This window comes from Protomyctophum parallelum (genome assembly GCF_964188405.1).
Source record: "Protomyctophum parallelum genome assembly, chromosome: 22".
NCBI lineage: Eukaryota > Metazoa > Chordata > Actinopteri > Myctophiformes > Myctophidae > Protomyctophum > Protomyctophum parallelum.
This window is the reverse complement of record NC_139714.1, coordinates 12,024,301-12,050,536: the sequence shown is the minus strand read 5'-3', so window position 1 is coordinate 12,050,536 and position 26,236 is coordinate 12,024,301. Positions and strand designations below refer to the sequence as shown.

Genomic DNA, 26,236 nt, shown 5'->3' with positions numbered 1-26,236 from the left:
CACACCATCAGAACGTCATCTAGTGTACAACAAAACCTGGTATCCTGGTTTACGTGTCAGCAGCACACACACACACACACACACACACACAGTCGCACAAACACGCACAGCAGCTTGTGTTCCAAGAGTCCAAAGTATTGGCATGAAGCAAGCACTGCGCAAATTAAACCCCTTACCACAGCTGTGAGTAGGAGAGACCCTGCAAGAATAATAAAGACAGCAACACCCTGGTGACCTGACTCAGTGTACACACATGCACGGCGTACGCACGCACGCACGTGCAGACAGACACACACACACACACACACACACACACACACACACACACACACACACACATTACAATGTAAGTATGATCTGACAGAAAGCGGGGCTGGAGTGGAGGTTATCTTTACTTAGGAAAAGGAACCCCACCCTTCATCACTTTTACACAAAAAGTAAATTCCTGTGTTGTTCATTCAATGCCGAGTATACAAATGGAACTAAATGGACCCGAAAGTGTCCATTTGTACACTGGCAAGAGTTGAATGAACACTGACTGCAGGCTAAAGGGTTCCTTGGCTGTGAGTGACATAGCATTGGATCAAGACAATCATAGACTACTATGTAGACTTTCGATACAATACACTATGATAGACAGTCTGTCTTGATCCAAGGCTGGCCTTGATATAAACCAGGGTATAGAATGCTGCCGAGTGATTCAACAGTTAAAATGTCAATGATCAGCATTTCATTTTGCTGTGTAGCAATAGCAATACAAAGGCAACTGAACCCATCGTTAAGGTTTCAATTGTGAATTTGTGACGCAGCAGTGGCTTAAGTGGTTTAAATAATAACTTTTAATACTTTGTCTGATCCCATGATCAGTGATCTGAGCTGAGCTGCTTGCTCCCTGGGGATGAAGTTGAACAACATCACATAACTACACCGAACACTGAGATATTATTGTTGTTATTAGAGAATGAATACCAATAAATAACTAGATACTAGATGAACACGTCACAAGGTTTCAACCTGGTAAGAGTGATCCAACAATGTGTTTAAGTAGCTTTAATATTAACTTCTAATACCTGATTCATGAGTAGCGGTGTGTGAGCTGCCAGTGCTTGCTCTCTGCGCTGCCTGAAGTTTGTCAAATATGCTACTTTAAATGTTTGACAGCCGTAAAATCCCGAGTCCACACAGCTATCTAATTAATTACACGATTCACCAACCAGTCTACCACGGACGGTCGGACACATACATAATAAACATAAACATACTGGTCATTGGTCAACACTACCAGTGTATTCCTGGTCCAATAAATAACAGCACCTACCTAATCACAAACTAACTGGTACACATTCTTCTTGCGACTTTCAACAACCGAGCTCTGCTCTGGGGCGTTATAAACAAAAACCCCAGCCGGGCCGCTTCTAATCTAAAGTTAAAAGTTAGAAAACGGGTAACCTTTTACCTGTTAAGATGTTCTTCACTCCTCTGGAGAGTCGATATTCTATAGTATAAATAGAAATAAATGTTATTGTAGCTGTGAGAGTGTCTTTTTCCCCCCTGCTCAGCAGCACCGACACCGTCCAGACTGACTGGGGGGAGGCGCGCCTGTATGACGTCACATCCCTCGCTCACACACAAAAAAGGAACTTTTTACTTTTAAACCCGGGTTATAGTTCCTCGTACGACTAACGACGGTGTCGCTCCTCAATCTAATAATACCAAAAAGTACCTTTTTGAAAAAGATCAAAACAATTATGGAGAAATAAAGTTTGGTAGCCTACTATGAGTGAAAAAGTTAGTTGTTGTAAGCCCTTCTTGTTATACATAAGTCATTATGCCTTTGATATTATTTTATTTAGCATAGGCCTATATGAAAATAAAAACCTGCTTAAAAAAAAAAAAAATCCCATATTCTTTTGCCAATGTATTGTCTTTTTTTGTTTTTACTGATACGATATCAATATCATAATATAATGCAGTTGATCTATCTATGATGACACATAATAAATGTGTCAAAAGTGTCGAAACATTAGGCTACATACCTGATGCAGTACGCATAACCTTAGAGCTTCAGACCGTGTTGACTTTAGATTATATATTTTTTTAAAGTCAACAGTAAAGCCATGAATTTGAAAAGGGAACAAGACTGGACTGTATATTGGTTTCTTAACCATGGATGTTTAAACAGTAATAGTTCAAGCATTAGAAAATGTGTAAAAGTGAGCCGGGAGAGAGAGACACACACAGAGAGAGAGAGAGAGAGAGAGAGAGAGAGAGAGGGGGAGAGAGAAACCAATGGTAGAAATAGGGGGTTAAAAGTATATCAAATTTCTTTCCATATTTAGACACGCCTGGCATAGGCGGTTTTACAATGCACATATTTAGATATCGTACTGTATCTCCAAATGTCTGTGCTTATTTTATTACATGCGGAACAGAGTGAGAGAGGCTCCGGGAATACTTTATACATTACAAAAGCTTCCGTCATTCTTTACAGTAAATCAAATGACTATTAAAATAATTAGTGCAGTATAACAAAGGATATGCAAAGAACAAAAGCATAGGCCTACTTCCATTTCTGTCACACTTTTCAGCTGAATATTTCTTAGTGAAAGGCAGCACCAATTTGGATATTTTACTGAAGAAATACAACAATGAGAGTGAATGAGAGAAAGATAATCAATGAATTGTCATGCTGAGAGCCCTCATTACTGCACATCAAAAATGTGACAATGCTCTTAACTAATATACTGCAGGATATAACCCTAACCCATATAGTATACTGTCCTTACTGTACACAACCACAGGAAAGCAAGCCAGTCATACCACCTGTCTCCACCCATTTCTTCACATTAAGCACAATGAGCAGATATTTCAGTACATTTGGTGTCTACATTTGGCTTACTGTGCTGATTAGAAAGACTATTTTCATGAGTTTGAGCAGACCTTAGAAAATATTTTTGAATGTCTGAAAGTGTGAGAACTACTGATTTAGAAGGCATTTGTAGACTCGAGAATGGGGCTGATATACTAATAAACATTGCCTTATAGAGAACATATATTGTGAAACCTGGCCACCAATCATGGACCAACACTCTTGAAAGGTTTAATAAACACAGACTAGTCTTACTACATGTTCTAACTAGCTCAATTTCCAAGTACAAAGTATGGAAAAACTACCCTTGACCACAACTGTGCCTGCCTGATAATCTTAAACACATACAGACTAAACCACTAAACCAAGGGAGGCAGTTATTAGGGGGGTGTCAAACCTTCAAGGTAACCTTCCTCACGGCAACATATGGCTCTATGCCATTCCATAGGAGTATGGACTGGAGCCATGTTGCTGTGGTAACTATACGACAACACATCAATAGAGCGAGGTAATTTATCCGCTTATGAAGAGCTGATCTTTGATTCCTCTCCAATCCTGACAGATTTTAGGCGGACTGTGTTGGCTTTAGGGCCCCTTATCACCCTACAGTGGTAAGAAGCAATTAAAGCATTGCCTGTGATATTCTATATAATTAACTTTAAAAGCTCATACATTGATGTATCATTTACGAAGTTACGAACACAATTTGCCCGTGTTCAGGGGAGGGGAGCTGGCCAGGGAGGGTGATATTTCTCACTGCCCGTACTCCTACGGGCTGGGGCGGCACTTGTCAGAAGGATGTGTTGGGCGTGAGGAGTAGGACCAAGGCTCTATGTCCTCCCGGTGGGGGCTCCTCACTGGCAGGAGAGTCTGTAGGATTCAACAGTACGGCCTCCCGGTGGGGGCTCCTCACTGGCAGGAGAGTCAGTAGGATTCAACAGTACGGCCTCCCGGTGGGGGCTCCTCACTGGCAGGAGAGTCAGTAGGATTCAACAGTACGGCCTCCCGGTGGGGGCTCCTCACAGGCAGGAGAGTCAGTAGGATTCAACAGTACGGCCTCCCGGTGGGGGCTCCTCACTGGCAGGAGTCAGTAGGATTCAACAGTACGGCCTCCCGGTGGGGGCTCCTCACAGGCAGGAGAGTCAGTAGGATTCAACAGTACGGCCTCCCGGTGGGCGCTCCTCACAGGCAGGAGTCAGTAGGATTCAACAGTACGGCCTCCCGGTGGGCGCTCCTCACAGGCAGGAGTCAGTAGGATTCAACAGTACGGCCTCCCGGTGGGCGCTCCTCACTGGCAGGAGAGTCAGTAGGATTCAACAGTACGGCCTCCCGGTGGGGGCTCCTCACTGGCAGGAGTCAGTAGCATTCAACAGCAGTGACAACACCACTCAGAAAGGTGTGTGCGGACAAATTAATTGGCGTTAACAACTAAATTGTGGAGAAAAAGGGAAAAAGGTGGGTTTTGAGGGCGATTTTAGAAGAGAGGGTGGGGCAGCATTGATGTGTGTTGGAAGTGTGTTCCAGAGAGAGGGCGCTGCAACTGATAAAGACCCATCACCCCAATTTCTTGGTTGGGGGGATCGTGGACCTGCAGGAGAGTCCGGTGTCACAGACAGTTGGACAGAATCAAATGGGTCCGAGAGCAGCGAGGAGAGCAGATATCATCACTTGCTGACAGAGTGGAAGAATGGAGAGGATATACAAGCGCAGGCGTGGATAATGTAGGCCTGAACACCTATTGGCGTGAGAGAAAGAACAGGAGCAAGAGTCAACAATCAAACTTGTACTTGTTTTTGACAACATCAGTTGCGCAATTATGCATCCGTTATGCTGTCCTGGTAGCCCTGAGGTTGAGCCTAATCAGGTCAGTGTTGCTATCCGCTGACCCTCAGTGTATCTGTATCATTATTATTAGTATTTTGCTCTATTTCCTTTTTCTATATATGTCCTGTGTTTCTTACTGCTGTGCTGCCATTGACAACTGAGATCTATCTGTTGTACATAATACATGTTTAGACATGGTTTAGACTTGAGAAATCTAACACAACCTGCAACATTGTTTCTTCTTGTAGAAGTTGGCTGTTACAATTGAGTAAGAAACTTATTTAAGGACATATGGGCCATTGTACAAGCACAGGGCACAAATAAAGACAAGCATGATGATCGGAATGGTTTAAACTTAAGGAACAAAGGCAGCTCTCACACGCGCTGCAGAGTGCAGATTATCTGGTAATGGCAGAAGAAGCCATAATTACTGTAATTTCTGTCAAAACGAAAGCTTTTCAGAGGAACTGACAACACTGTAGGAGAGTGGTCATGAGAAGAATAACATTTTGAGAGTTGCGGGGCGACTGAACAAGACGGCAATGCCAGAAGTGAAACACCCTGCTACAATTCAGCAGGCCAGTCACAGTGGCAGAAATCAGAAATGGTCGTGATTGAGACAGACATTTTAACATGCCCTTCAGCATAAGGAAGTGAACTGGACATTTAATCCCCCTATAGAGCGCATCACGGTGGGGCCAGTTAAACACTATCTTTGACTTTCTTTCAACAACCATGTTATTCAGCTCATGGTCCAGCCTTTTCTGTCACATGATCAGCAAGATGCATGATATGCTAGACACCATAGGAGACAAGTCCAACACGATCAAGTTCTGGATCAGATGGTATATCAAGAAAGACCACTATGTAAATGCATCAGAAGAAATGTCAAAAAAGGAAACAATTGGAGACTAAAATGTACCCTAGGTTCTAGCTAAAGTCCTTAAGCCATGACCATCAAGGTGCAATGTCAGTTTCTCAAAACCAAAACTGACAGATAAAGCTGGTGCCTTATCCCTGGAGGCTATCAGAGCAAACGCTACTTATAGAAGAACCTTTACTCAATTAGATTTGTTTGTATAGGGGCCAGTTTGTTTGTTGTTAAGAATACCATTTACATAAGTTAAACGGTGTAGTTGTGCCACCTATTGACCTCAATTAACTATGAACAGGGACTGGGTACAGGAGCACCTGAATAAATTGTGTCTTAGCATTCCAATGAGGAACAGGTGCAGTTAGCATGGAACTGATGGAATGTCAATGGGACAAAGCTTTCAACCACAAACCGCCAGTAAGTAAGTAGCCATGTCGAGCCATGAGGCCCATAGGGCAGGAGCCTATCTCCTGTTTCTGTAGCGTGAGGAAGCTTGATGTACAAGTACACAAGTACACTGCATCTACAAAACCTCTACTGGAAATCTTCAATCTTTAATACACTGAAGCCGTCCACGTGATGGCGTAGGACGCTGTTACGAAAAATAAAGAAATAAAAGAAAGAAGCTAAAGAAAAAAAGCCAACAACAAAACATACATTAAAAGAAGTAAATATTATTTAATTAGGTAACATATCCATATATTCAGTCCTGTAAAGGCCTAAATCATCTCTCAGGGGCATTGAATAAGTATGTGACAACCAAGTGCTGTCACATGCTTATAATTAAGTTAAATACTTAATGATAAATTATACATTTTAGTGGGGCAAGGATTGTAATGTTGGCTCAGGCTGTCGATCCAACACTTTACTACCAAACAAGATATTTCAAAAAGCACTGGCTGGATTGCCATGGAATTCACTGTGCACCTTCATGCTCCATGGTGCATATCTTTGGTCCGACGTACTAACAGTGCGACACGCAATAGTCCGACACCTTACGCCAAACCCTAACCTGACCCTAACTGCACACGGAAGCCAAGGGTGTGTCTTAACCGGCAACACATGTCAGAGCCACGGGTGAGTCTTAAACCTGGCCATGTATGTGTCTTAACCAGCAACGTATATCAGAGTCACAGGTGAGTCTTAACTGGCCATGTATGTCGGACTATTGTTATGTCGGACTAACGTATGTCCCCCCCATGCTCCACGGAGAGTGACCTCACTGGCTTTCTTCCAGTGCCACCCCTCGGGTGTAAAGGTAGCTCTCCACCAAACATTCTACAAAAGATTACAAATGAAGTCAGGAGATCAGCCGGTTGGAAGGTGTGAAAAAAAGTAGCTGAATGCACCTGAGAGCCGACACTGACAGACGGCTACAATGGTTCTAAAATAACCTATGGCTTGACGTCTTTTTCAACAACAAGCCCGCTGCGAATCCGACGGCCGACACGACAGCGCACCCACCACCCTTTCAACTGCAGATTTTCGGCAACGTGCGCTTTCCAGCACTTACCACCGCCGACATCGGTGCTGTGGAGAGCTACCTTATGGAGCAGCACAGTCTCTAGAGCTGCCAGTGGGGCTTTTAGACTCTTTTGGACCACAAGGTAGACTCGAGAAACACTGAAGTTGTGTTTTACCCCGATCTCCATTGTGAGGAAAAATAATTACTTCTTTAAATAATCAAGCAACTTACTGAAAACAAAAAGTGCAATGAGTTTTAGCATACAATCAATCTGACTGAAAACATCACAGGAATTACATACAGAATAATAAATACTGTATTAAAAAAAAGATAAACTCTATGATGTGGTTATGTACATTAAATTGTCTACTTCTATAATGACTGAATTATTGTCCTTAAATTCTAACTCTCTATCCATTCCAGTGCTGTTATTTTTTAACTTTAACTTTTGTTTCTCACCCAACACACTTTCTTTCACACAATGCAAAATTCTACAGCTATATATTCATAACTGCAGGTTACCCTTCTCACTGAACGCTATAGCAGCCACCTCACGTTAAAGCGTCAGTCTGTAATCATGCATAGTATCTTTCATTCAAGTTCACTTTCCTCAATCCTTCCCCCTATTTTTTATTCCACTCAAAAAATCAACTCGAGTCACCTTCACAAACTCTCGCCCCCTTTTTTTTGTCACCTCTGCAACAGCAGGTTGTCTGTGGTATCATCATGCGTTTTGTCCAGCCCTTTGTGTGTCTGTCTATGAAATGCAAGAAAGGAGGGGGATGGTGCTCCGTCCCGAAGGTGGGGTAACCTACAAAAGGTCTGGGTGGCCGGCCCCGTTTCCTTCCCTATGTATGCCCCAGCTGACCGCCGGACCCCTCGAGAAATGTACAGACATCAGTCATCCTGGCTGTGTGCAGCGACCTCACTTCCAGGTGGCAGCAGTGGGACGAAGTCCTGCACCCCCTCTGGTGCCCTTTGACCCCAGAGACTGACCCGAACGGCTCCGTAGGTCACGCTCTGTGTTCTCGCTCAGCGCTTGCTCCTCGTCGTACCTGAGGGGCACAGGGGACGGAAGTAAAGGGGTGCAGGTGAGAAAGGAAGCGACTAAAATAACAGACCGAGAAAAGGGATTTTGAGTGAAAACGCAGAGCATCCAAGTTGCTTTCACAGGGATTTGTGTGTGTGTGTGTGTGTGTGTGTGTGTGTGTGTGTGTGTGTGTGTGTGTGTGTGTGTGTGTGTGTGTGTGTGTGTGTGTGTGTGTGTGTGTGTGTGTGTGTGTGTGTGTGGTGACTGAGCTAGCAGCTCCCTTCGATCAGTTGATAGAGTGAAGGACTGTAGTGGTAATGACATCCTTAGGTTGCTGTTTCAAATCTTTCAATAAAAATAAAAAAATGCTTTAAAAAAGCTTTAGGTATGGATAAAAACATACGAAAGACACTTTGAACCAGCTTCAAATGGAATTCACATAACATCCTGACACATAGAAGTAAACAATACACAGTCCAGTGTCAAGGAAGGTATTACTGGACAACATCTGACAACATTTTGAGCGAATTAGGTAACATTCCAGCATGCTGAAAATTGGGTGGGCATTCTGAACTATGAATAAAACAACTTTGTTCAGGATTTAGACCAGCCTGCTAAGATATTAACTGTGCTGGTTAGCAATATACACAAGCATTAAGTATTTATTTCAGCTAAGGTGCAAACACAGGGTTAAGCAATCCACCAAACTAATACTCTTTGGTATGTTGCTCTCAAATGGCAATTTTGATGAAGAGATTCGGTGTGGACTAGAGGGAAAAGGAGTCTAGCACTTTGATGTTGTCTGACTGTGTTTAAAGCCACAGTAGTTGGCTCCAGGGTGCCACCTTTTGAATGTAGTAATGTTCAGCAACTACAGACTAAAGACAATAAATATTGTTAGGAAGAAAATGAGAATTGTGATCTCAATTCTTGTGGAGGAAAAGGACAGGACCTAAGGACAGTCAGTCATGACTCATAACCAGAACCATGTAGCACTAGACCTAAGGACAGTCAGTCATAACCAGAAACATGTAGCACTAGACCTAAGGACTGTCAGTCATCACCACTACAGTACAAGAACCATGTAGCACTAGACCTAAGGACTGTCAGTCATAACCACTACAGTCCTCGGCTTTACCAACTGGAAGCATGTGACAGACAGGAAGGTCAATGGGTCACGCTTTGTAATGGGAGAAGGAAGGGGAACGTACGTAAAAGCTTGGCAGCCCTGCTGACACTGGCTAATATCTTTAACCTCTGTGTGAAACTCTAGGCTTATTGGTAAGGACGTAAAGCCGTCTCTTGGCTGTGAATGGCTCGTTTGGCTGTAACTCACAGGACTTGGTAGTTGCCCTGGGCCTCTCGGGGTGGACTGCGGTTCCAGCGGCAGTCGGGGACGTCCCCGTTGGGCGTGACGATGTTGAGGGTGTCGTTGATGAGGTTGTACTTCAAGATGCGGTCGTTGGCCGTGCTGGAGGTCAGTGACGGAGACGCATTGACCTGTGTGCACACACGTGCGCGCACGCACGCACAGACGCACACACACACGTTGAAAAAAAAAAAGAAATACACACAAATACGCACCCACCCACACACACGCGCGCACACACTGCACACGCTTGCATGTCGTCGCTGTCGGGTAGAAACCAGGGGGGCAGTCAGCCAGATATTTCGTGAAGCCTCATTTGAAATCGGTAGTTCATATAATGGCCTGTTGTGGCGCTGGACCGGACCCAAAAAGCCCCATAGCTCCATAGAGGCCCATGTATTTTGGCCCAACTTCACCTAGACTGTATTACCTTAATAAACATGGTCATGAATACTTTCTTCTTCCAGTCACTAGTTTAAAGTCTCATTTCTAATGTCATAATATTCTTTTTGGAAAATTATGGTCCCATTAATTAAAAAAATGACCATAAAGAAAAAAAACCATCGCGTATGTTCTGAGGGGCGTGGCTACCATTACAGTCTATGATCGGGATTCCCCTCCCACTCGAGTCAAAATAAAAACCAACGGAGAAGAAGGGGGGAAGTCCCGCCTCGTTGTCTGGGCAGCCAATGACCAGCTGGTATACAAAACGGAGCCAGCCAATGGCCAGCTGGTACCAAAGATGGCGACTTACATCAGGAATTAGCATATTATTACAGGCTTCATTTTACGTTCATGTTAGACCCGGGGAACGCTTTGTCCATATTTTTTACAGTCTATGGTAGAAACCTTATATTTCCAAAGTCGTTTCTTTACAGGATATGCCGAAAAGAGACGGTGTTCCATTGGATCCAAAGTAATTATTATTTAGACACAAGCTCAAGTTAATACTTTTAATTGGTTAAACATTTAACAAAGACATAGCTAAGATAATAGTTTATCTACAAGCTTAGCTTCATAGCTTGTAGATTGGCTATAGTATATAGTTGAAATATGGACATACAGGGTTTCTGCCCAACAGCAACGACATGCTGTGTAGGCTACTGCATGCACAGTATATATATAGAAGCATATTACACGAGGAAGCCAACATGCATTCACAGACTTTCAACGTCATCCAGTTTGGAAAGAACATGACTGAGTCATTAACTGCTAGCATGAACATACTGTACTCTCCATGGAGAGCGGCTCTTATCAGACAGGAAATGGATTACCCTGCCAATGTGTTGTTGGCTGCAGCCACTGTGTACTGGTTGTTGTAAACATTACACTTACACACAAAACGCAATTACTACTACCATTGTGACTTGCAGTATTTCAGTTTTCTTAAATTCCATTCCGAATGATTGATTGATTGATTGATTGATTGATAAACAGTTTGTAGAAGAGTATGTAGAAGGAAAGTACAGGTCAATACAAAAACTTCTAAGACGATAGTACCAGAAAAAAGCACTAGTTTACATAAGGGTACTCCATTTTCAATGGTTATGATTGACTCTTTAAAAATAAATCTCATCCTTGACTTATAACAGTGTGAGACACAACAAATAGTATATCAAAACGCACACACACACACACACACACACACACACACACACACACACACACACACACACACACACACACACACACACACACACACACACACACACACACAGTTCTCAGCTGTCCACATCCATCACATGCTAATAAGAGCTTAATACAGGCATGCAAGCAGTTCTACCAGTGGGAATAGCAGCAATGGAGTGGAAAATTAAATATTAACTCTAAGGGAAGCTTTACAAGAAAGAAAGCTTAAAAGGGAACAAAGGAATTTCGGAAAGTATTTCGGAAAGTTTGAAAGTATTTCTCTCTCTCTCTCTCTCTTCCTCAAGAAAGAGGATCTTCTTTATAGTTACTACTAGTCATGTTGTTCATTTAAGCGCTCTATAATATTGAAAGCATATGAAAGCATTGCTATAGTATAGACTATAGAGCATAGCAGTGGTGGGTGTGGTTTTCTGGAGCCACTGAGAAATCGTCCATTAATGTTTCCCATAGAGATTTACAAAAATATTTATATCAATTATTTTAAGCCTAGAATCAAGCCATACAGGATCCTGATGATTCATGACCAAACCTTTGATTCTGTGAAGAAATAAAAATTAAAACCCCTAAACAAAGGGTATTTATTAAATGCAGAATATCATATAATTAAGTTTTTATGGTTGTGATTCACCAGGATCCTGGATGGTTGGATTCTAGGCTTAAAATAATTGATATAAATATTTTTTGTAAATCTCTATGGGAAAAATGAATGGGTGATTTTTCAGTGGATCCATTATGCTCTATAGAAGACTATAGTGTTTGTTCAGTAATGGGTCTCCCCGTCTCTTCTTTAGTAAACAGAAGATGCATTTTAAGGTCAGGAATCAGGATACCAATTTAATCCAATCAGGAGAGAGAGAGAACTCCTACAGGATACAGGATAAACAACTGAAATTGGAAGCAATTAAATAAAAAATGAACAATTAGCAAAAGACCAGATCAAATTGGGGGTCAGTTGACATGAAAATGTTTGAGAACCACTGGCATAGTGTTTCTTTAAACACGGTATGTCAAGTCAAGTCACCTTTAGACCTTTTACAAAAAGGAAACATTTAAAATCAACAGATGACGACCCAACATTCGTTCCAATAAAGGCAGATGAACAGACAGAAAAGCCCCAAAACATGGTAACCATAAAATGATCATAATACATAGAAACAAGACTAAAATGGAAAACACATAATCCCAATACAAATGAAAAATAATAAAAAGCATGCACGCACGCATGCACACGTATGCACAGGTACGAACACATGAGTAAATCTCAGGGCATTCAAAGTTGCTTGCCACTCAAGGGAAAGGAATGTAGGGCTGGTTACACTGTGCAGTCATGTAAACCAGTGTTTCACAAACGTAGGGTCGTGACTCGTGACCCAGTTTTGGATGAATAGTAAAGTAAATATAGTCTCTGTCGGGTGGAAATGTCCAAAACTGTTACTTTTCAGTATACAAATAAAGAAATAGCAAAAGTAGCGGATCTACAAGCTCAAAATGTATCGCTTTGCGCCATGCTTTGAGCTTGCATATCTGCTATTTTTGATACTTTTGTTTAGTGTGACACTCGTATGATCAAGTAGGGCATTAACACAACCCTCCCCCAACGTAAAAAAAAAAAGGTACAATAAATATTTTTAAAGCTGAATTAATGCTTAATCAAATGTGCTTGGCCAAGATGGTAATAATTGCTTTCCATGAGATACCTCTTGTATGGCTTGGAATGGGTTAATTAAAAAAGATATGAAGATAAGAGGTTTATACCTGATATCCAGGTGTTTTTTTGTGCGTTGTGAGGCTATTTTCATTATTTTTTTTAATTAAGTGATTATTTCATGATTCAATTTTGTACGTTTGGTACCGGGGAAGACACCAAATGTATCTTTTGGGTCTTGAACTGAAAACATTTGGGAACTTATGATGTAAACCTGCAACAGCTACAGACAAAAAAAACCCACTGGACTACATGTCTTTATATTTGTATGGGTCTGTGTTTGTCTGTATGTGCGTGAGACGTGCATGCGAAATAAATCACCTCAATAAGCCATGGCTTGAGCTTGTCATCGATGATGATGTCGTACCCGTAACATTCAAAACAGTGCTTGTCGTTGTTCATCACAGGCTAGAGAGAGAGAGAGAGAGAGAGAGAGAGAGAGAGCTACACAATCACTGTAGGTAAAGGCATCATGAAAAGTACCATTAGTAGTACCAGTACCAAACCCATAACCAGTACTAGCTTAACAGGACCAGGAGCAGTACAAGTACATGTACCAGCTTAACAGGACCAGGACTCAGGAGCAGTGCCAGTACAATACCATTACCATACCAATAGTATTTCCATCGTCACAGAAGATGGTATCTTTGTTTTGTGGCCTTAATAGGGAAGTGAATCAAGAGGTTTGAGGTGAAAAAGGAAGTGTGCAATAAGTCTAGCATACTGTATGTTCAATAAGAGGAACCATTACTGTTTAAAGACGTCAGAGCATTGAAATCACTTAAAAGTCTTAAGACTTGACATTCAACACACACGTTCCACATCCCCACAGGGAGTGCAGTGCCAGGTATCGAGTCGGTCGGACCCACGGTTCTCCAGAACCACCACAAAAGGCTCTGGTCATACACAGATCTCAATGTGGGACACCGGCTGACAGTTAAAACGGGTGCTATGACAACGTAAGTTGCATCGTTCCCAAGTAGGCTGGTGGCCAACTGCGACGGGCACATACAGGTCTAGTATGTCTAAGGCCCTAAACCTGCCCTCTTCTGATTGACCGGGTCTTGAACATGCCCTCTTCTGATTGGCTGGGCCCTAAGACATGCCCTCTTCTGATTGGCTGGGCCCTAAAAACCTGCCCTCTTCTGATTGGACGGGCCCTAAACCTGCCCTGTTCTGAATGGCAGAGCCCAAATACCTGCCCTCTTCTGATTGGCCGGGCCAGAAAACCTGCCCCCTTCTGATTGGCATACAAGTCTAGTCTAATTAGCTCCCCCGGCCATGCCAAAGGATAGGGGCAGAGATGATGTTTTTGGGCTTGCCCGTGTGTGCGTGTGTCTGTGTACGGGTGGGTGATCGTGTGGTGTTGTGTTTGTGTGCATTCCACTCACAGCCACAGCCTTGAGTGACTGCACCATGATCCAGTGGATCTGGTCAAAGAGATGGCTGGTGACGTCCTTCCCTCTGGTACTCTCCAGGTACAGACGCAGGTTACTGACCGTCCACTTCCCTCCGTGCACGTGGTTGTAGTCATCCTGAACGCAGTGTTGGAAAAGGTACTCAAAGTTTATACTTAAGTAAAAGTATCAATACAAAGTACAAAAACCTCAACATTTTACAAGTACAGTACTTAAATAAATGTATTTAGTCAATTTCCACCACTGCCTGAATGTAACATTGTAGAAGACCATCAAAGAAATGAGCGATCATAACTGATGGTCAATGTAATCACATGAGACAATTAACCCATTTAGGCCCGACGTCAAAATAAAAATAAACGTTCGCTCTGAAAGAATATATATTCAAAGATTTGTGCCGCATTTTTACGATTTTTCAAAAATAGCAGACCTAGATCTGCTATTTATAACATAATGCTTAGTTAAAACACCAAAAGGGGTTCCCGTCCAGAATGTCTCACTGTGTGTACAAATTGACATAGAATCATATGGTACAGTAAAGCTGCAATCGGAAAGATGCATGTCCTTCCCAGGATTCGAACCCAGGTCTCACAAACAAGAGACCTTTTTTTTCTAATACAGGATCAAGATCATTTCTCAAAAGAGTTGGTTAAAATAACCATTCACTAAAAGCATGTCACATATTGCAGCTTTATATTATATTAACAATGTTATAAACACACTACAGACCTGTAATATCAATTTATATGCAGATGACACACTCTTAAATTGCTATACCTGTTCATATATTGCAACTTGACACTGATTTCCAGAAATCATTGCTGGATCTTAAGACCAAATTTATGGTTTTTACTAAGGGAACAGTTTTTAATGCTGGTGACTCTCAGATATGCACATACAATTGTACCTGTTTTAATTGATAAATCATGTGATGTAATTTTCTTTTACATCAAGTTATTTTATTTATGTATTGTTTGTACTTTTCTCAGACTTGTAATCTCAGCACCACTGAAAAAGAGGGTCTCAGCCTTCAGTGTGTTTTTCGAGAATTAAATAAAGGTTTAAATTAAATTAAATGAAACCGTGCTACTCAAGTTACTCCTTCAAGATAACTTTGGCATAATTCAGAATGCCCATTCACCTTTCAGTTAGCTGGAATTTGTCATGTCATGTGACATATTTTGAAGGTGTTTTTATACCTACTTAAAATAGTTTGTCTCTAGATGTCTTCTACAATAATAATAATAATAATAATAATTAATTTTATTTGTATTGCACTTTTCATTCACAGGGAATCCCAGAGTGCTGCTTATACAGTTTAGACTTTTATGTTCATGAACTCGTATCCCCCCAAAAAGCAACTCCTTCGAGACGAATTTGAACCAGCGACCTAAGGATGTCAGTCATCACCACTACAGTCCTCCGCTCTACCAACTGAGCTATCGAAGGGAGCCAGCCAACATACAGGGATCGACCGATTTAGCTTTTTCGTGGCCAATACCGATTATTAGTGATCAGAGAGTCCGATAGCCGACATAAGAGTACAAAGTAACACAAAACAAAGCATTTTTTAAATTGCATTTAAGAATAGTTCCTACAATTAACCCATTCTGAACGGGCACCCATTTTGGTGTTAGCATCACATTATGCTTTAGCTATTTAAAAATAGCAGATCTACAAGCTCATATCGCGCCACCGAGTGGCGCGATATGAGCTTGTAGGTCTGCTATTTTTGAAAAATCGAAGAACGACTGACATAGAAACATAGCTTTATCAGAAAACTGTCAGGATGTAGAAGACGTTTTTAGAATCTGATCTCAGGTCAGAATGGGTTAAAGCAGCACTATATGTAACTAACTATTATATCATATTATATCCCACAAAATTATAAAGTTACATGTTTAAGCAATAACAATCATAAAGGGGCGGGGCTGCTAATGGGTTGACTGTATTACTATAGGGGAGACAATGAGTTTCATCCTGGCATTTGCCAAGGCGCCAAGGCAGAACTGCAGTCACATGCACTCAGTGTAATTTCTTCATTTATAGCTGCTGTTCCTGTAAACCCCCCAAAAAACATGTAACATTTCAACCATTGTGGTACTTATTTTGTGAGCCTCAGGTCGGACAGGTTGTACATACAGTAGAGTTAACATTACGATTCAATACTAGGACTTAAAGTTTTTCCAAAGCAACTCCTTCGAGCCGGATTTGAACCAGCGACCTAAGGATGTCAGTCACCACCACTACAGTCCTCCGCTCTACCAACTGAGCTATCGAAGGGAGCTACTGGACCAGTGACTGTCCAACGCCACGGATTAGTGGACTGTGCTGTTTGTGTAGTGTACACATAGCGGCATGCTTTGATAACCAGGCTGTTGAAGGCACCTCAAATAGAGCTAATAATTTGCAGTCTTTGATATGATGAAAATTGTTAGGTACGGTTTGATAGGGTCCAACTTTAATCATCAGGCCTCTGATCTATGTTTACGCCACTTAAACCCCATGATATGTTGTTTTTGTTTTCACTCTACATTATAGAGTGAAAATAGCTTAAAAGAAAACTGTAGCTGAAAATAGCTGATCTACAAGCAAAGGTTTCCCTCAAAATACGGATGCTGCCCAAATCTTTCTAGACTGAATGAGAAAACAATTGAAATGTAATAACTATATATTGAACATACATTGTATATATATATTTTTTTTAAAGGAATACGAATGCTGGGGTTTAAGTGGCTATTTGTTTTCGTATATTGTAAAGAATCCACACCGTCTTTGTTAGTTATAATGTGCTGTTTCATTTGGGTTTATAATGCATTATGACCAGCACATTATATTATTATTATTATACTTTAATATTTATACACAAATTATATTATTATTAGTTATAATATTTAATAAACATTGTTATGAATAATTATATTATTAACAACTGTTATAATGCCTTATAAGTACATTGTAATGCATTATAAATGTGGTCATAACATTTATCCTTCATACAAGTGTGTGTGTGTGCACTTTTAGCACTTTGAGATTCTGAGGAATGTAAAGTGCATTATAAATCAAATCCATTATTAATATTATATAAGTATACAATTTTGCAATTTTATATTTTATTTATATTTACTTATAATTTTATATTTAAATTATTTATATTTAATTACATTTTCAATGTACAGTTATATTCTCAGTAAAGATATATTGGGCTAAAACTAAAATTCCTTCGAGCCGGATTTGAACCAGCGACCTAAGGATGTCAGGCTTTACCACTACAGTCCTCCGCTCTACCAACTGAGCTATCGAAGGGAGCTACTGAACCAATGACTAACAGGGACTAGTTAGTCTTGCATAGAGCCAGACCCTTCACAGCTCCACCTACTCACGGAGGAGTCCATGCTATGGGGGATGGGGCCAGCAATGTGTACTCAGTTGTCACTGGGGGGATGGGGGATGGTTTGCAAATGACTGACAGGAAGGGTAATGGGTCATGTTTTGTCAATGGAAAGTTGTAGGAACTTGGAAGTCAGAGCTGCCATGCTCACAGACAGAGCCTACATGCACCAGCATGCATTTAACCACTTTAAAGCTGCACTGTGCGAATCCCTAGACTCCTTCAAAACCACTCTCAAAGAGCACTTACGGGCGCCTGCAATTCAAAACTGGGCTCTGTAAAAAAAGTTAAACTTCCTCTCTTAAAACATTTTTTGTAACTGTATGATGATTTCCTTTTTTCATAGAAGTGTATATTTGTACGTCTTTAAATGTTCTGATGAATTGAAAATAGAGAACCCTGATGTAAACAAGTCTTAGTGTTTTTTCAGGTTATATATATCCTCAGTAGCAGCTTTTGTATTGACCTGTACTTTCGTTTGAACTGTACCCATTCTACAAACTGTGAATAACATTTTCAATCAATCAAATTATGCAACTTCCCTCTTCTACCCTGGATTTGAACCCGGTTTCCGGCACAAGTATTAATATTATGGCAATGTCTTGGAGAAACAATGTACATTGATGTCTGCAGGCCTGAACTCACCCCGTGTTTTTGGATGGCAACGTTAGTGAGGTGAATAAACATGTTATCCAGCTCACTGGTACTTGGCGTGTACTTCACCGTACAGAACCTGCAGAAACCCAGCTTGAACCTGAAATATCACAACAGAAAAGAACAGCATGAACAACCCTAACCCTAACAACAATAGTACTTATTACGTTAGAACAGTGGTTCTCAAAGTGGGGCCCAGGGGTCCCCAGCAAAATGAGTTAATATATAGCATAAAAATCTGTTTATTTAGTGTGTTCAATATTTATAAACCCCACTGACAGACTCTCACTTTGAAAATCTTTCTGAAATTGCAAAAATCGCCAATCTATAATATCTTGCCGATGTACGCTAAATTTGTCATATGACAAAGTCGGATATTCATTTACAAAAATATACTGCATAAAAAGTTGAAATTATGGAGATATGGAGAGAAGGTTTATGCCCGACAGCAACGATTGATGCTTACATGTAGCATTTAAGGGGCCGGTAGGTTGTCACCAGAACGTAGAGACGTAGGTCAAACTTCTTGCCTCCGATCAGAAGTGGGTTGTCAATGTAGAGGGAGATGACGTAGGCCTCCTTGCCACTGGAGGCCGCTACAAAGCTGTAGGCAACAAAGCATGGGGTCAAGTATCACAAACAGCATTATCTATCTCGCACATTACGTGTGCCTTGATCAGAGGCAGATACAAGTTATTTTACAGTGGATTGTCTTGTTAGTCTAGCCAAAGATCGCCAAAGGAAAACTTCAGGAAAAATGTACTATCTTTTTTTTTTTTAAGATATTTTTTTGCGGCTTACGCCTTTTATTGATTTTTTAAGGGATAGAAAGTAGGCTGACAGGAAACGGGAGAGAGATGGGGGGATGACATGCGGTAAAGGCCGTGTCGGGTCCGGGAGTCGAACCCGCGGCACACCGCGACTGGATCACCAGTCCGGTGCCCAGACCGTTACGCTACGGCCTGGGCGGAAAAATGTACTATTGCAGTAAAGTGTGTTGCAGTCTGTACTTAAAAGTTGTACACCCACGGCGTGAGAACCAACGAACACCGCAATACCAGACAGTATGGGACATTGCGTTTGTGCCTGCACCTCTCCTACAAAGTCCCATTTTATATACAAATAATAAACAATTAAAGATTAATGATTTGTCACTGGTTGAGCAACCCATCTCTCTCCCTTTAGTATGTTTTAGAATTCAGGCACACTTCAACTCTTCTATTATTACATTATTTTCCTCCAAAAGCAACTCCTTCGAGCCGGATTTGAACCAGCGACCTAAGGATGCCAGACATCACCACTACAGTCCTCCGCTCTACCAACTGAGCTATCGAAGGGAGTGGATTATCTATCCACCAACCAGTGGCCAGGGCTTAGTGAGTCATGCTATGTGTGCACATAGTGGAATTCTCCCATAACAAAGCTGTTGAAGGCAACTCAAACAGAGTTAATAATTAACAGTCTTTGATTTTTTTTGTTGCTATAAAATAGTTTTGGCTAAAGGTATTGTTGGGTTCAGCACCCAAACTCCACCCAACCCAAACCCCTTTGTTTGTTGTAGCACAAAGGCACACAAAGTTTCTCTTTGAGAATGCTTCTCAAATATTTAACTGCCTATTAAAAATGTTGGCTGCATAATTGTTATAGTTTTGTTATAGTTACTATGTGACACACACACACACACACACACACACACACACACACACACACACACACACACACACACACACACACACACACACACACACACACACACACACACACACACACACACACACACACACACACACACACACACACACACACACGTGTGGATTTGTAGGAGGCTATAGTGTGTGTTTGTCCTGGACTAATTCCCAGGACAAACACATAATTCCCAAACCGAGGGACCGATCAGCAACTGTCTTAGTGTATTCCTTTACAATTTACAATTTAGGCATTTAGCAGAAGCTCTTGATCCAGAGCGACTTACATTTAAGCAAAAACAAAAACAAAAGCATGGCATACATTTAAGCAAAAACTAAAATATATTTATATATATATATATATATATATATATATAAAAATATTTTTATAATAGAAGTCAATGGAGGTCGAATAAGGCTGAAACGTTTAACGTGGTTTAACGTTGTCAAATCAATCAGATACTTTGGACTTTTCTGTTTGGATGTATGGGCTGTCGAGGCCAGAAAGTAGTTTTTTGCCACTCGGTAGGCATTCCCACATACTTTCCGGGTATGATGATGATGTCAGGTGCATACCCTCTATGAAGTCATACAGTACATCATACTAGATGTAGATGACTGCCTGATGTCATAAACTGGCCACATCCACATGGGAGCCATTAGACTCTGTCTTGTGCGTGTGCGTGTCATGACTCACGAGGAGGTACGACTGTCTCGGGACCATTTCTTGATCTGAGACAGTTTGTTGATGAGGAAGATGCCTTTGCCCTGGGCCTTCCCACATGGTTTCATGATCCACGTGCTGCTAGGACTCTTACGGAACTCCTCCACAAACAGGTTGTAATCAGCTGGCAGCATGAAGGTCACAGGGACAAAATCTATACAAAATAATTAAAAACAATAATAATAATATTAAAATATCAATTTGGCACACATATGCTGTAGTCTCACGTAGGCCAGACAATCAAGAGCTCTACTGATATGTCTGGGGAAAATGTAATGTGTGGGATAACCGGCACTAGCAAACCGACGGCCAATGCTCTGAAAACCAATCCTGATACCATCCCATATGAAGGAATTTGCAAGCTATGGCAGTGTGCAGAAAATACATGTTTTTGATTGTTTTTTTGTTTGTTTGTAGAATGGGTACAATTCTCCTACCATACCCAGATAAATGTATTTCCCATTCTCGTCCTTCTCAGCCAGGTAGCTGCTTTCCTTCTCCAGCTCCTTGCGGTAGCGTTTGATGTTCTTGATCATCAGGTCCTTCCTGGTCAGCTCGTAGTGGTTGGGGAAGTGGTTGACCATCTGCTCATCCGTCAGCCGGTAACCTGTGTCTACGCTGAACACATTTCTGATGGTCTGGATGCTCATCCTGCACACATTATAAAACAATAATCAATGATTGACCATTGAATCAAGTAATATCTATCCTATATTTAAGGTATGTCATAGGGTAAAATTGACCACTTTAGTTGTTGCCAGTTAATTCCATCCCACATACATTTGTGTGTAACTTGTCAGTTGTCACTGCTGTTGTATCCTACTGGCTCAACTGCCCGTGAGGAACCCCCACCGGCAGGACATAGTTCTAGAGAGCCTCCATGCTATTCCTCCCGCCCAACACTCCCTCCCGATGTTCGTTGATCTGCAATTTACCCTATCTGGAGACACCGATCTTTTACACCATTTAAGTGGTATAAATTTCAATCAGATTCAGATATATAGTATAATATCATTTTTCATCTTTGTGACAGTCCTAAACAATCTCCCCTTCCTCCCCACACACAGGAACAGTTTTTACGTTTTTTATTTATTATAATTTTACATACTGTATAATAATTTTGGAAATATTCAAATTTGCCGCTTACGCACAAGATCGGTATCGGCCGATCATGAGAAAAACAATCGGTGATCGGTTCCAAAAAAACCTGATCGGAGCATCCCTAGTTCGTTTGCTCCCGACCCCAAACTAATGCTGCCATTGACTCGTGACCCCAACCTAACCCAGGAGGTAGTTTTATGCACATAAACGTGCACGTTTGGTGCGCATTTGTCCACACATGCAATGTATTAATGCTAGGGTATAAAGGTTTTGTAACAATCATGGTTAACTTAAAATGTATTTGTCATCATTTTTATATTGTATTTCACTCATTCCGTTGAATTCTATTCAGGTGTGTAAAATATTTTTGATCACTAAACATAATTTTGCGACCCCACAGCCAGTGTCCCGTGACCCCATGTGGGGTACCAACCCCAACTTTGGAAACGCCTGGTTTAATATAGACGCTTGACAAAGTCGGATGCACCACGATTGATTCAAACCCCTTGCCCCTGAATTGCAGACGGGCACGTTTTTCTTTTTAGTAGTGGAAATAACCACAACGTCACAACGTGTCACATTGTGACAATTTGTGAGCTTGTGCATTGGTTATTTTCACTATTTCTTTGCATGACACCATTAAAGTCTGAAATTAAAGGACTTTGGTGTGTGATTCATTATCTATGACAGTGACAACCTTTTTAATTTATAAAATGTCAAGCACCCATTTCAGTTTGATAAGCATTAGGCCCCCCTTTGATACAATATTATTTCTAAATCTACCCTGTACAATCTTCAAGTTTTAATTTAGACTTGACTTGAGACTGATTCTACAAATGCCTTCTAAATCAGTATTTCTCACATTTTTTGTGCCAAATTAATATGGCTGCAGACCCCTATCTGAAAATGTTTTGTGCCAGGGACCTAACTGAAAATGTTTTGTGCCAGGGACCTATCTGAAAATGTTTAGTGCCAGGGACTCAAATGTTTTCAGAAATAGCAGATGCACAAGCTCACAGCGTGGTACAAAGAGACACACTGTGATGCTTGTGAGCTTTGTAAAGTGCTGTATGCTTGTATATCTGCTATTTTTGAAAGGCACTGTTCTAAACCACTGTTCTAAAGAGTTTTCTGTTTTTATATAGGTAAAATGACACAGATGCTTTCCCAGTTTTAACCAGTTAACTCTGAGAGTGTACAAATGGAAATGAAATGTCAGCCTAGTGCAGGAGTTCCCAAAAGATAGATCGCAATCTACCAGTAGATCACAAAGGCTGTGCTGTGACCATAGAATGTAAAAAAATATGGACATAGCGTTCTCCGGGTCTGATATGGACATAAGATGAAGCCCGTCAGTCCTTGAATTGTAAATCGCCATCTTTCTGGATCCGTTTGGCCATTGGCTGGCCCAGACAACAAGGCGGGACTCCCCCCCTTCTTCTTAGTTGGTTTTTATTTTGACTCGGTGGATCCCGATCATAGACTGTAAAGGTAGCCACAGTCAGGATTTTCTACTGGCTTCAGACACTATTGGCTTCACTGCCCCCCTGGCTGTGACATAAATACATTGAATTTAGATGACTTGATTGATTGAGATCAAAAAGGGCCTGTCAGCTCAAACACACAACCCCCAACGCTCAGGTACATTTTTAAACTATTTTCAGCAATTGGATAAATGTTTTTTAGTGGGTAGATCTTGTTGAGCTGGTCATTTTGAAAGTGTAGCTCTCAAGTAAAAAGGGGTGTGGGCACCCCTTACCTAGTGTAAGGCTGTTTGGTTCCATTTTGTACACTCTCTGAGTTAACGACCTGTAAGGGTCCATTTGAACCCCTGGTAGTCCACAATGTTGAGATTAACCAGTGATCTATTGAAAACATGACTATTACACATAAATAGCTAGGTGACAGATCAATAAAAACGCTAAGAATGTTATGTAGATAGAAGATAGCATGTTGTTGTTTAGACAGATGCTAGTTTACATGGCTAGTTTATTTGAAGCACTAAATTGTATTTCTTTGCACTCTACTTATAGCACCATTTTACACATTTGTTGACTAGGTTTCACACCATTTACTCTGATCACGTGTAAGTCACTCTGGATAAGAGCATAGAGCTAAATGCCTGAATGGTCTCTACGCACACACGCCATTTTGGAAAGAACTTGGGCCCCTTTCCTACTTCCTTTACAGGTGTTACCGATGATACTAATGAAGGCTCTATTCCATGTTCCATTTTGGTCAAACAGAGTCTGGGACTCAGGGTGCTGCTATTGTGCATGTTGGCTCACTAGAAACACTCTGCTACACCAGTGGGTCTCAAAGATAGTATAGTGTCCTTGAGTGTGTAACTCTGAGAGTGTACAAATGGACCCTCATTTGTACACTCAAGAGTTATGGGGTTCCATCAAATTAAAAATCACACCTGTGTGAAGTGAGGGGCGCTCTTATCAATCATTATACATCATCATACATCATATCATGAACAACTGAATTCATGTGATTGGTTAGCTGATTTGCTCGTCTACATATGACGTAAATCTCCTCTTCATTGTCAATGGCAAATATTGAGACGTGTGTGGACAAAAGCTGTATATAGCGCCCCTCAAAAAAAAAAAACACTGTACACTAAATGGAACAGAGCCTTAATTAGTATCATCAGTAACACCTGTGAAGGAAGTAGGGAAGGGGCCCGGAAGTAGAAAGAGTTATTCTGTGTATAGAGCCTATTGTAAATTGATAGAAGCTTGTCGTCTGCAGTAGACTGCCCATGACAGACACGGCAACTCCTGCACGGACCCATGGATTCACGTTCTCAGTCGCCTGATTTCAGTCATTTTTATAATATTAAAGAGTATTAGTATTAGAATGGGTCAAACTAGCCATATAATACATGTATCTACTGCTTGAATTGTACATTCATTGTAAAAATGTTCTGGTGCTCTGATATCTCATGAAAGAAAAGGTTACAAAGCCTCAATCTGCAATTTCTTCAACTACTTGGCTGTATGGAGAACAGAAATAATGTAACCTTTTAGAATGATAACACCTATAGATCACAACTCTACATGTTGTGCTAATTGTTTAAACGTAACTCCTACACAAATTCCCAGTTGTGAGATTCGTTTTTTGCTTTAATCCCTGCCTACAGTGGGAAGGGGTTGATGATATACTGTAAGTGTATGGACAGTGTGTGCCTGCCGGGGAAGAGGGGTTAAGTGAGAGTTCAGGTGCTAATCCTACCAGTAGAAGTTCCAGTCCTCGCTCTCGGTGACTGGGACCCATCCCCTCTTCTCAAAGTTGTTGATGAGAACAGATTTCTCGATGTCTGTCACCCACTTCACCTTACCAGCCATGGCTGTGGACCACATGACAGGTGAACACTGAACAGCCTGGGCAGGTGCACAGGAAGACATGCAATGAGGGATTCATTCATCATCATGACATGAGGTGCTTGAAAACTCACTTTAGTGTCACACAAATGACAATACACAATTGGTGTAACATTAACACTAGGAGAAACAGGGAGCCAGCCACAGAGAGAGAGAGAGAGAGAGAGAGAGCAATGTCATGCTGTCTGTCAATCAAGGAACCCATTAGGTAACAATAAGTGCATAATTGGTGCATGTGTCATTGTGTCTAGTTAGTTACTGACCTGCAACACAGTAGCTGTTCAGAAAGAGCCGGGGTCATCAGGTTTCGATAAAGGTGGCTAGTAGCAGAATCCTCCCTGAATTGCTGCAAAGGCTGGGCGGGTATTAACTTACCCAGGGATGCAAACGCTTAAGCGGTCCTTAGCATTACATCTACACCACCACGTAGCTACATTGTCCGTTTGTCGACATCATAATCACCCATAGCCCTAACTATGAATCCAACATATAGGTTGCAGCGTGATAGCTAGCTATTTCATTGCTCTATCGATCCACCAAGTGGCATGATGTTACTGTACCAGAGAAGAAGTCATGACGGAACGCTCGCTCCTCACACTGCCAAATGATGCTCTTCACAATAAAAGTTCGTCGTGCATTTCTTCTTTGGGTGGCTTTTCAATTTATCGCATAAGAAACTGAATGTAAAGAACTATAAAAAAATAAATAAAAAAAAATGTCAACCGCAAAACAAACAACCGCAACAAAATTCTAAGTGAATTAAAGACCGTTGCCATTGTTGTGGGCTTCTTCTTGGCTCTTCCGGGCGGGGTAAATAACCTAGCAACAGGACGCACTGATGTAAATGCCATCCTGGCATTTCTCCCCCTTCATCATTAGTAGTAATGAGTAATGATTCATTACCAAGGCAATTAGCAGGATGGTAGCACTGCCACTGCCCTATACCAATTAATGAATGGTCTTTGCTTCCCTGAACAAAATAAACAGTGAGCAGCTAGGCCTATGTACATCAGTAAAATGTAAAACATATTGGAAAAAAGAATAGAAATAAACATTTTCACGCCACCCGTATTTAAACTCCCTCCCTT

The 26,236-nt window shown here is 41.3% G+C and overlaps 2 protein-coding genes across 4 annotated transcripts in view; both read right to left on the bottom strand.

The window, feature by feature from the left end:
* Positions 1-1,588, bottom strand: part of pacsin2 (protein kinase C and casein kinase substrate in neurons 2) — a 39,917-nt gene extending 38,329 nt beyond the window's left edge. For all 3 annotated transcript variants that reach the window (XM_083758107.1, XM_083758109.1, XM_083758108.1), the window contains exon 1: positions 1,457-1,588. The gene's annotated coding sequence lies outside the window, so the exon portion shown is untranslated. The remainder of the gene's footprint in view (positions 1-1,456) is intronic.
* A 6,067-nt stretch (positions 1,589-7,655) lies between these two features.
* Positions 7,656-25,844, bottom strand: ttll1 (tubulin tyrosine ligase-like family, member 1). Its single transcript, XM_083757614.1, has 10 exons — positions 25,412-25,844; positions 25,000-25,148; positions 21,101-21,309; positions 20,632-20,812; positions 18,716-18,853; positions 18,241-18,349; positions 14,178-14,321; positions 13,108-13,194; positions 9,399-9,562; positions 7,656-8,087 (listed from the first exon to the last, which is right to left on the bottom strand). Exons 2-10 carry the CDS (start codon positions 25,125-25,127, stop codon positions 7,958-7,960), a joined length of 1,290 nt encoding a protein of 429 aa, XP_083613740.1. The 5' UTR covers positions 25,128-25,148; positions 25,412-25,844; the 3' UTR covers positions 7,656-7,957.
* Between the last annotated feature and the right edge of the window lie 392 nt (positions 25,845-26,236).

Coding starts and splice junctions, on each gene's coding strand:
- ttll1 (XM_083757614.1), bottom strand. CDS start 25,127: ATGTGGTCCACAGCCATGGCTGGTAAGGTGAAGTGGGTGACAGACATC. Junction 21,310..24,999: donor GAGGACTGGAACTTCTACTG/GTAGGATTAGCA, acceptor TAATGTGTGCAG/GATGAGCATCCAGACCATCA. Junction 8,088..9,398: donor CAGGGCAACTACCAAGTCCT/GTGAGTTACAGC, acceptor TGTGCCCCTCAG/GTACGACGAGGAGCAAGCGC.